Source organism: Scylla paramamosain, chromosome 9 (genome assembly GCF_035594125.1).
Source record: "Scylla paramamosain isolate STU-SP2022 chromosome 9, ASM3559412v1, whole genome shotgun sequence".
In the NCBI taxonomy this organism is placed as follows: domain Eukaryota; kingdom Metazoa; phylum Arthropoda; class Malacostraca; order Decapoda; family Portunidae; genus Scylla; species Scylla paramamosain.
Window position 1 is genome coordinate 7,285,001 of NC_087159.1, and position 12,419 is coordinate 7,297,419.

General features: G+C 35.4%; 1 protein-coding gene across 11 annotated transcripts in view; it reads left to right on the plus strand.

Moving 5' to 3' along the window:
- The window catches only part of LOC135103494 (calcium uptake protein 1 homolog, mitochondrial-like), a 32,289-nt gene that overhangs the window by 9,445 nt on the left and 10,425 nt on the right, over positions 1-12,419 (plus strand). For 4 of the 11 annotated variants that reach the window (XM_064009861.1, XM_064009858.1, XM_064009859.1 and 1 more), the window contains 2 exons: positions 3,218-3,255; positions 7,427-7,519. In XM_064009861.1, the coding sequence (XP_063865931.1) occupies positions 3,218-3,255; positions 7,427-7,519 (131 nt within the window). Of the gene's footprint in view, positions 1-3,217; positions 3,256-7,426; positions 7,520-11,317; positions 11,384-12,419 lie in introns of all 11 variants that reach the window. The other 7 variants (XM_064009866.1, XM_064009868.1, XM_064009865.1 and 4 more) reach the window with 3 other exon arrangements.

The following is a 12,419-nucleotide window of genomic DNA, read 5'->3' on the forward strand; positions in this document are numbered from 1 at the left end:
ATATATATATATATATATATATATATATATATATATATATATATATATATATATATGCTTATATGCAGTAAAACTGTACAGTTAGTTTATTCTTCAGCCTTCAGTGCTGGTGATGGGTAGTTCTTGTTGAGAAATATTTCTTCAGCATTCATGTCATAAATTGCTGCTTTTATTCAGGCAAGCATAGATTTTAATATTTGCTTCTTTTTTTTTCTTCAAAATTTTATTTATTTATCTATTTATTTATTTATTTATTTTTTGTGTGGAAAGAATTAACCATTAATATCTCAAATATAGGTATATCATTAAAGGCATCATATAATCGTGTGTGGCCAGGACTAATTTGTGTGTTACAAATGTGAGCCTGCTTGCCTGGCTTCGGTCATTGGTAGATCTGTAAATGTTGCATCTCAATTCAAACACAGCAGTTATGTATCATGATGAAAGATGATCAGAAAAAGGTAAAAGATAACTTTAATGAGGCAGTTCCATCATTTACTGCATGAATTGTCTCTGAGGTGTGTCAGAGACAAGTTTCTACAGTGACTAGTAATATTGGCCTTTGATAGTTTGGGCATGTATTAACACCAACTCAAGAAGATTTCTTGGGGTGTAAATGGATAAGTCAAGTATTGGTGTGTGTATCAATTCAATATTTTGACTTTAAAAGTTAGACCTACTGTTTGTAGGGACTGATGAAAATGCTGTTGCTGTTTTGTTTTAGGGTTGCATTTATTGAATTATTTGAATTATTTATACAGACTCAGTTTAGGGTAAAGGGTGTCTGGGCCATACTTGCAGAATCAGTGACTTTCACAGATTTAGTCTTTATAGAAACTTTGCCCAAACTTACATAGCCAGAAGAGCTTTTGTAGCATCTTTATTTGTTGTAGATTGGGATGAAATTGATAGATTCATTGTGTTCATTGATATTACAGTATCATTTGTGATTATCACGGATTCATTTGAATGTAGTTTGGGGATAAGGTTGTTAGTGATTGTAGGTTGTTGTAAATAGCTGTATACCTCGTTCACAGAGACCAGTGGTATAGCTATTGACGTAATGGGTGCTGTTCTGGGTCTGGCAAAAGTAAATCACAGATGTGGTTTGCAAAATTTAGTAGTGTTTTTGTCACAGTGGAAGGAGTTTAGAATGTAGCTCTGCAGAAACCTTTATTTATATGGTCATTGATAATGTCAGGCATGTGAGGCTGCTGTGATATTAGGCTCAGTTTAGTTGATCAAATGTGAAGTAGTTGAACTAGCTTGGCAACTGAGGGCTGAGGGTAACACCAAAAAGTAGGTGCAATAATCCTATTGAGAGAACTGTCATAGAATTGCAAGAAAATATGCCATCATGAGCAGAAAACCCTAGAATGGTTATTGTAGATGAGCTGCAGGGCTTTGTTTGAACTTGTTTTGACATTGCTTTGGATATGAAGAACATTTTGATATCATTTCCTTGAACACATTTCCACTTCTTCTAATTGCACTCTTGTCTGTATGGATGGCTGTGATTTTGCTGTCTTCTCTTTCCCTTACTTCCACTGTATGACATTTCTTGATCTGGAAAGGTCTTTCTCAGTATTGACTGGAAAGAAATGAGAAATGTGTTGAGAGCATATAGAGTGAAGTGAGAGCAAAGTTAAGTTGATGAAGCTTCAGAATAGTTGAAGGAAGGCAATAGGGAAGTGAATTGTCAGCATATGTTTTCTGTTTGTTTTGTGGATCCATTTACAAGTGAGGGAATAACAGTGGTTGGTTTTGTTGGAGTGGAACTTGTATGAGTGATGTTAAAGGGGGAGAATTACAAAATAAAGCATTTCAAAGGTGGAAAGTGATATGACTAAGAGGGTGTATGATAAAATGTAAGAGCATGAGTATGGAAAAAGAAGGCACTGTGTGAGAATAAGACCTCTTTAAAATTGGTGTTGCAGTACCTGAAAGAAGGGTGGTGAGTTGAACATTAAAGGATGCATATGAGTGGACTCGATATAAACTGCAACAAATGGATACGACCATCCCCTTGAGGACATTTCAAGAAATGTGTATAATAGTAGACTAGACTGCATTATGTCTAGGTGAATAAGTGTATGAATGCAGTGTACTCAGGTGATCTGTTGCAGTCTTAGTGGGCTTCAAGAGTTGCATATCAGTGTTACAAGAAACATGTATACACTCATTTTGTCTTGATTTACACAAAACATTATGGCACTCCAGTAAGCTGTAGGAGTGGTCTTATATAATAATTATTTTGTTTACATACTTGCATTGCTGTGGCTTCTGCTGTATTGACAAGAAATTAACTGATATAGATATTTCATAGTGGTAAAGTTGAGAGTAATTTTTTCTAAAAAAATGTCTGTAAAGTGCAAAAACATAAATAAAACAATACGGTGTGGAAGACGAGTGAGAATAGGTTGTAACCAGGTATTACCAAGTAACTGGATATAAGTGGAAATTTTAGGGCAGGCTAAGACATTAAAGATGGTTGTAAAGTAAATGGTATATCAGGCATGGTGCAGTTTTCATTGGATGTAAGATTATGTTTGGTATCAATTGGAATTACTCACCATCTGTGATTGTGAGAGCTTGTTGGATCTTGTTACAGTAATCAAAACTGCTATCTTGATTTTGTTGATCACTGATTCTTCTCGTATAGTGTGATTGAGGAAAAATAATTGTTTTCATTTTACTCCTAGGTGTGAAAAGACATGAAATGTTGTTTGCAATTAAGTAATAGCACTTCCTTCACCTTTTGCTGGCAGACTTTAAAGGCTAAAACTACAGAGAGATATAATGTGTATCTGGTCTGAAATTTTCTATGCATGATTAATTTATTATTGTATTGCATGATTGAGGTGCACAATGTAACTTATATTTGGCTCAAATTAGTAGTGCATGCACTTGTAATCTTGTAATATAATTTGTATGATTTATGAATGGTTATCTTCTAAGGAGCACTGGCTTCACTTCGTATTTCTGACACTTTTATATTGTTAAGTCATTAACAAGTAACTCATCACCTCTAATACTGAAGCTTAAGTTTTTGACATCCTAATTAATTACTGAAATACAATGTGATATTTACATTTATTTTAGACATGTTTAAAGTGTAGAATGAAAGCAGGTAAATTTATAATGTCTTAATATTGTTATATAAATGTTATTACATCTTGTGTAAATTGGACTAAATCTCTGCTGTTCTCTTTTGCAGGGTTAGGCCTTGACCAGTTCAAGAGATATGACCCCAAGGTAGGTTCAAGATGGATATAGTTATCAATTCCTATTGCAGTAATTATTTTGTCCCAACAATGAAATGTGAATAATGGCAAGCTTGTGTTAGTGGTGAGTGAGTGGAGAGTGTGGTGAGGATGGTGCAGGCAGGCTCATGTGTGCCTCTCCCCAGCTTGGCTCCCAGCTCACTGTGCTATGGCTAATTGTTTTCTGTCTCCCTTTCTAAGTTTTGTGAAACTAACAGCTTTACTTTGTACAAGACGTCCTGTAATCAGCATTTTAAGAATTAAGCTTACTGGATCAGTGCATAAAGCTTTGATAATGTCAAGATGCACTGGTGATAAGAGTTAAATAAGATAAACAAAGAAGAGTTTATCTAATTTTAGCCAGGTTATGAGCTCAACCATACAAATTGTATGGCTATTTTGTATTTTTTGTGCAAGAAATATTGCCTGCCTTTATGACTGAATCTTGAAAATGAATTTTTTACTGCATAAACAGCCTCAGCTGGAATTTCCATTAAAGTTAAACAAAAAGTGTCTCAGTACCATTTGCACTATCATACATTTTGCCATTATTCCATGCACCTTTAACAATTTTCAGTTTTCCATCATTTAATGTAAATCAGTGTATATTAGAAAATGCTTGAAAACATTATCAATTTTATTTATTTATTTAATATTGACACAGATTATCTTACAGTTGTTAATCTCTTCTCAGGTTACACTTAGACTGAAAGCATTAGTGTTATACTAAAGACTGTATGCCAGGATTTTGGGGCTTGATATGGTTTGAAGATGGAGTACATCTTGTTATGAGGATGATGAGTCATGGAGTGGTGTAAGACTGATACTGGTTTGTCCTCAGCATCTGCAAGTGTAGGCCATGCATACCCATGAGTTTTGTAGTTCGCTCACACTTCTATGTAAGGAAGGCACAAAGGTGTTTAATATCCTTACTTTCTTAATTTTCTCAACAGGTATTGTATAGTGTCTCCTGCCAGTGTTGCCTAAATATTTTATATTTGTAAACCTGTAGATACAGCAGGTCATTTCAAGCTTTGTATGAATCCATGGGTGTAAATGTAAATTTAATTTGTTGGAAGGGATAGTTAACTGTATTTACTAGTCATTATAATACAGCTGATGCTGGTTTCTTGTATTTACTCTTAGTTTTATATGTATTGTTATGAAACTTTTCAGATTTTTGTGCAAGATGTATAATGTATCTCAAGATCCCTCTAGCACTCCATTCATTGGGTGGAAGCTTGGCTGTTGAAACATTTAACTGTTTTGTGGAGTGTTAATTAACATACACCTACATACTTACATTCTAGCTAGTGTATGGCTACAAGATATATTTGATGAGTTTATGGAAGTGCACACCTTTGAAGAGTCTTTTTCATTTTTCTGGATGAATTGCTGAATTTTACTTTTTTAGTATTTTCTATTACTATTATTTTACTTACTTATTTCTATCATTATTATTTTATATACAGTCATACCTCATGATTTGAATGTCTTTCAATTCAAACAACTCTCAGTTTAAAAAGGGTTGGCAAACAAATTTTGTCCTCAAATTCAAATGTGGTCCTCCAAGTGGTCAGTTCCTCAAGTGTTCCTTCTCCCCTCTCCCCCATCCCTCCCCCATTTTCTCCCTCCCTCTATCCCCACCCATCCACCCTCCTTCCTTCCTTTCTCTCTCTCTCTCTCTCTCTCTCTCTCTCTCTCTCTCTCTCTCTCTCTCTCTCTCTCTCTCTCTCTCTCTCTCTCTCTCTCTCTCTCTCTCTCTCTCTCTCTCTCTCTCTCTCTCTCTCTCTCTCAGAGGGCAGAGAATGGTGGGGGGGAGAGAGAGAGAGAGAGAGAGAGAGAGAGAGAGAGAGAGAGAGAGAGAGATTAAAATTGTGTATACTACAACAAATGTTTTTAAGACTGAAGATGACAGGAACTTTCAGTGATTCATCATTTTGAGATTGGTGTTTATTTACAGTGGTATTTTACATAAGATTTTAAGGCCATTGTTTTTGTATTTGACATATAGGACGACCCACTTTTTTCGTGTCTTTCTGACAAAAATTCAAGTACTGTCTTGTGTACCATAATATACGGTATTTCATGTTTTCTTTTAGTTCATTTTTTCTGTAATTTAGGTTATTTTCATTCAGTTCTATGTTTAGGGCACAACATAAACACACAAAAATAAAAAAAAAGGGTGGAGGACTTTGGGACCTGGAGCAGACTAATTTCTTTACATTAATTTGAATAGGATAAATTTTTCCTAATTTGAACAGCCCAAAAGAACCAATTAAATTTGAATCATGAGGTGCCACTGTATATTTATTATTTATTTATTTATTATTTATTTATTCATTCATTCATTCATTCAATTTTACTGCTATTCTGTTACATTGGGTGGTATCTGGTGGTGAGGTAGAGCAGTGAGGTGAGAGAAGTTCATGCACATGCCTCAAGATTATGTGATCCTACAAGATGTAATAATAGAATGGTGATATGATCATTATTAGTCAGAAGGATAGTGTGTGAGATCAATGATTGGCTGGCTAAACCAGGCAAGCATACATGAAATTCTGTTGACTGGGTCATTGCAGCCATGCGAGGAAAAGAAGAGTGTCTGGTCAGTCAGATGTCATAATCATAGTCTTGATTTTTGTAAAGATTCCAGTTTGAGTGTTATAAATAGCTAACTGATAATTGTTTCTGATTTACTTCAAATTATCTATGGCTGAAGCATATTTCATTGGCTATAATCATTCTATTCATATAATATAATATTATTGTTGTTATTCATGCTGTTTGTACTGGGACTGTAGATGAGCACTCTATCAGTAACCAGTGAACCTATCATCTTTTACTTCTGGATGCTTAATCACCAGTATATAGCAAGTGATCTTTCTCAAACTTGTAAACCTCAGGGAAATGTTGAAGCAAATGAAACTGCACTGATTTGGAAAAATAAGCAGATGGTGGGACAAAATGCATAGATCTAAGGCTGTGAGATAAGCATGACATTGTCTTTTTAAAGGGATCTTAGCATCCTTTATTTTGTATTGAGTGTTGAAGCTGAATGCTGCATCTTGGCACAGCAAGTAGGAGCTGCAGTGCCAGTGCAAGTACATTATGAATGAAGGATTTTGTGGAACAGGCATCTTGAAGATACAAATCAGTCCTAATTATTAATTGCTAAGCATTATTGTATAATGTGTCTTCATATGTACATGTCTACTTTTTATTTTTGTTCACTTATTCATTTATTTTTATTATATATATATATATATATATATATATATATATATATATATATATATATATATATATATATATATATATATATATATATATATATATATATATATCTGTGTGTGTGTATAAAATGGGCAAAAACTCAGTTGGAATTTTTCTTCTATGTTGCTGCTTTGTAGTCCATCACTGTAATGTGGCTGATATGGTGTGTGTGTGTGTGTGTGTGTGTGTGTGTGTGTGTGTGTGTGTGTGTGTGTGTGTGTGTGTGTGTGTGTGTGTGTGTGTGTGTGTGTGTAGCTTTGCAAGTTAATGTGGTGTGCAGACCAATGGCTGAGCTGAGGGAAGCTGTCATTCATCATGTCACTTCTGAGATCTAGATTGTGCTCAGACAGTCATTGTGTTATCATGAGTTATATTTAGGATTCTTTTTCAGAGGTGAGGCTGCTATAGCTAGTGTTAGGTCAGAAACCCAGCATTCAGTGGGATGGTATCATTGCTGTGTTGAGTTGTAGATGTTTATTTTACACTCTTAGCCTTAATTAGTAAAGCCAGAGTAGTGGTAAAAAAAAAAAAAAAAACATTCATAGATAAGTCTGTAAAACACCTATATAATTTTGTAGTTTTAATCCTAGAGTGCTGTAGTATTGTTTTGTCTGTTTATATGTTTTTACTTTTTTCCCTTATTTTTGTTTTGCTGTTTACTCAGCATAGTTTTTTTTTTTTTTAAATAGTGGCCTGTAGAATTATGTTAAATGCCTTTAATTTTTATTTCATGCATTTTTAATTAATAATTTTCCAGTTTTAACTATTAATTTCCTAATATTTTTTGCAATATTTATTTTTTTTTAGACTAATACCTCTTTGTGTTTTAGTTTGTCCAGCTATACACAAGATTGTGATTGATGTAACATGTCAGAGATGTTTTACAGAGGAAGAAGTCTAGCAATACCTCAGAAATGGATGAGTTATCAGACAGTTACAAGGAAGGGGAGGAGGAGGAGGCTGAACAGGGATTTGAACTGGTAAGGGTATGGTTATAGTATTCAGCCTCTTCATATATGTATCATAGTAATTCCTTTAAAAAGAAAAAAATAATAATACATTTTAAATTAGAATCATACAAATTGCCTTGAAATATTGAAGTTGTAACAAGACTGGATAATGCTTGAAGAGATTTATTGAGATTGTATATAGATTTGGGAGCATGAAGTAAGCTTGATGGTGATTGTGAAGGGGAAGCAGTGTGGCATTACCTAATTCTTGGGCCAGACCATCCTGTGCATGAAGGATGTGTACCCAAAGGCTTCAGCATAACATCAGACATTTGTCACTCAGTAAATGGTAAGGTGACAAGAGACAGTGAGATGGCTATACGAAGGATGTGATCCTCATGTATCTTTTAATTTTTCTCCATTGACTTCATTCCATCTCCATCTCCCCTTCTCAGATATTGTTGGTACTGTCACTGTTGAGTTGAGTAATCTGCCACACTCACTTTCACTGTATTCTAAAGGGGGTTTACATGGGGCAGTTCGCAGCTGCTTTTAGCTGGAAATATGCAGCTGGGAGCGAAATGCAGCTGAGATTTGCTGAATTGCCAGACCAACTTGGAAACTTCTCTATCTGTCTGATTGGCTGTGTTCCTGGGATTTTTCTGGGGTCAGATGAGGACAACTATCAATATAAGATTGAAAATAAGAGGAATATTGTTGGAAAGTGTTTTAGTAATAACCATTAACTGTACCATTATATACAATAAATAAATAAAATATTTAAATTTATTCATCAAAATTTTGAAAAATAGATGCGGTTTATTTACATCATCACTGAGGAAGCCAGTGCCCAGCATGTGTATACCAGAAGGCATCATGACCACCACAGCCTGCAAGGCTATATAGACCAGGAACAAGTCCACAATTGTTTCTTTTGCTTTTTTTCTTAAAGTAAAGCAAAATTGCAACTATAGCAACCAGCTCATTGGAGGAGGACTTCATCTTGTTTGTTTATTTTTTTGATGCAGTGGACCAGCAGCTGCTCTCAATGGTGTCAGTGCTTTCAGTTGAAACCTGCCAGCTGCTCTGGGTGGCTGGAACCAGCTGGATGGAAAAACAGCCCCATGTAAACCTGTCTTAAGTGTTTTTAGGTCTCCTGATATGCTTAAAATCTGTCAACTGTCATAATATGTAAGGAGATTGTTAGCAGATCATAGGGTAAAGTTAGGAGGAAAAGTGTGGCATGTTATCAGACTTTTGAGAACTATATATATATACAGCATTGATTGGAGAGAGTAGTGGGTGCATTGAATTATTTGTGTATTGGGAGTACTCTAAAGGACAATGACTCACTTATCTCTTTATTCTATGCATTATCTGACATGTTTCATCTATGCTTTACTCTTAGTTGGTTTTTGTCTCCTGCTTTCTTGAGATTGGAGTGTATGATGTTGGTGATGTGATTCCAGGAGGTGTTCTGATCGTGCTCTTCCTTGTATGAAGGATAGAATATATGATTCTATTTTTTCTTCTTTTCTGCCAAGGAAATTGACAATGTTTAAGACAGTTACCATATGAAAGATAACCCTTCCTCCACCCCCTACCAAAAAAAAAGATAACTTCCATTTTGCATTTCAGATATGTTGCTCATATATAATACTATTATTGAGATTAAAATTTCTATTTTGGGATACCTTAGCTTTTGTGCATTGTAGTCTCCAACTAATTGACTTCCCCAGCCACAGAGTAACTAATGTAGATGTATATGAGTTGAGTATGTATGAAGGCACCTTACACATACACTTGCATTTTGTATTGTAGGGACATAAAAGTGTGACCACTCCTGTCGAACTTAGTAAGCACTGGTTAGTTGTATGTGGGATTAGTCACTCCACCTGAAAAGCACAGCAAAGAAAAGCCCTTTCTAACTGCACCAGGGTTGTAAGTAAACTCAAGCATCTAGCCCAGTAAAACCTATACCTGAGAAAAAGAATAGATAAATTAATTACAAATTGCCTGTCATATGTTAAGCTTCTGATATCATGACACTGTCTTTGAACAATCATGTAAGTATCCAGACTTGCTGGGTGTATTGCTTTATCAAAAAATAAGTGAAGATTAATATATTTGTGGTTATTGCTGATTGCTTAATGTTAGTGACTGAATGGAAGTGAATGTATCTGGAACTGTTTTAGGTACATGAGGTGTAAAAGTAACTGTGTTTCATAAAGCTACAGGTTGTAATCCAGTATATCAGAAGCTGTGTTGGTGCTGGTCATTAGAACTTTTGTGTACAGCATAGTCACACCATCACATGTAATGGTGTGCGATGAAATGAGAAAAAAAAAAGAAAAAAAAAATGCAAGCTATTGCATTTTACAAAATTTTTTCTATGATAAGGTGTTAATTATCAAAGTACTTATACATTTTCATTGCATTCTTCGTGCATTCAGTGTCATCATCCCACTCCTCAAAATGAGGAGATTGGTTAGTGAAAGATGGATAACAGCATACTGATATAAAAATGCAGTCAGCCATGTAATTATTCACACAGTTTAGGTACTAGAGCATTGTTCCTTACCATAGATTGTAGCACAATACCATTAGTAGGATATGATGCAGAGGTATCATGAATATACTAGTAGTATGAGTCTATCAGATGCTGGAAGTAATTATGTATAGATGTCTTTTTTGTGGTGGTGCAGTGTTGTCTTCAAGAGTAAGAACAAAAAGCCTTCATTGCTGTGTAATGCAAGCTTCTCTTTATTGCCTGTAAAATTTTCAAATGAAATCAGGATTAAAAGCATCTTTAGGTAATTGTAACAAAGTGAAGATGAATTTTCAAGATGAGCATAAATAGTTCATAAAGAGTAGGTAAGGAAGATAACTTTGTGGCCAACATATGCCAAGGTACCTGTATGACTGAAATGCAGTTTCACTTGAGTAACATATACTTGAATAATTTGTGTAGAAGAATGAGTATATAAGATCTGGCCTGTAACATACTGGGAATTGTGTTTGTTGTTTGTGTGATAGTGTTACTGTGCTCTCTCCCTTGAAAGTTTAGGAATGGAAAGTATTGTCACTTCAGCTGTAGTAAGTGTAGGTGCTCTTGAAATGTTATTGTGGCCATTCTTCACTCCAGTATTTTATTTTTTTATTTATCTTTTTGTTTGTTTATTTATTAATTATAATGATTTTTGAGATGGAATTAGGAAGATGTAAATGTGTCAACCAACAGGACAGGTTTGGGGTAAATTCTGCCTTAATAATCATATTAAAGAGAGTCACTTGTAAAAGTGTTCCCATGTTATACTGCTTGTGTATATTATTATTATTATTATTATTATTATTATTATTATTATTATTATTATTATTATTATTATTATTACTATTATGATAATTTTAATGTAGCGCTTTTTAATATTTTCACTCATACATCCAGGTTTGGTTGAAAATAGTAAGGCTCTACACAAATAATTGCTAAGATGAAAAGTCTAAACAAGTATCTAGCAAGCATGCATTATAAATCTCATCAGTAAGGAATGTGTACATTTAGAACTCTTGCAGAACTCTCACCTGTCCTGTACAGTTCAATTTTCTTCCAATCCAAGGCTGCTTTTAAGACCCATTGACTGTACAGTTGCTGCTAATCTCGGGTGTAAATGTTTGATGCTCTGTAATCTTGCTAAGGTTTACTATTTTCTTGCTTATGTGCAGCTGACTAACTCATCTTATTTGGAGCCATTCAAGCCTTGTTTAAGTTACCAGACTGATCATCCAGTGCGCCACAACTTAATCTGCCAATCACACTTTTCTCTTTTCCAGTCGGCAGAAGAGGTACCTCACTTACTGCATGCCTTGACCTTGCCCATGCTCCCAGCTGGCACTTCTGTTTAGTGACTCAAGACAAATCTTCCCCCCACACCTTGGGTCACCCCGTGTCAAGTTCTCTTGCAGCAACTTGCATGTGGTTTCCCTTGGTAGCCTAACATTTTGCTCAGGGCCTCCCCTTGATGGGACTATCACACATCATCAGCTGGAGATGCAGAAATTCAATTACTATAAAACCTTTTGAATCATGAGAAGAAATTGATAAGACTTCCTATACATGATCATCAGGAAGGGCCCTGTATCACTCACTTGTATTTTTATGGCGTGAAACTCTTGCTTGTATATAACTAACAGTTTTGAATTTTCTTTTATGCTTGGTACTACTATATGCTAATTAAGAGTGGGAAAGAAAATTGCTGTGTGTGTGTGTGTGTGTGTGTGTGTGTGTGTGTGTGTGTGTGTGTGTGTTTAGAAGCATGTTTGTGTGTGTGTGTGTGTGTGTGTGTGTGTGTGTGTGTGTGTGTGTGTGAGAGAGAGAGAGAGAGAGAGAGAGAGAGAGAGAGAGAAAAAAGCATTATGTAATGTGCTTGGTGCTGTTGTTTGTCACTTTGGCTTTGCTTTGAGTAGGTCTTTGTGCATCTCAAGGTGAGGGGTCCTGGAGGGCACCAGCAAGGTGTGTCTCCCTCCTTACTGGTTCTCTCTTTGAAATATTGGCATGGAAAATTGGGTCTGGTGTGCTTCTTTATTTTTCAATACTTTTCTAAACAGAATAACACAGTCCGTAGCTTCATATTCTCACTTTTGTGTTTGGTTTATTTCTCATCATCTAGATTTCCAACTTTAATTTGGTGTGACTACAGAGCATATAGGTTCAATTTTTCTGTAGGACTGTGAATTGTAGGTTTGAATTAGAGAGTAGCATGACACAGCATTCTGTGATATGAGAGCAAGGGATTCCATCACAGTGTTGGCCAGCATGATGCAGTGGTCTCAGTGATGCACCAGCTTTGCCTGACTTCATTGTTCTCTGCACTGCTGGCCATAATGGAGGGTCTGATGGGCCTCCACAAGATTAGAGTACTACCACACTTTCCTT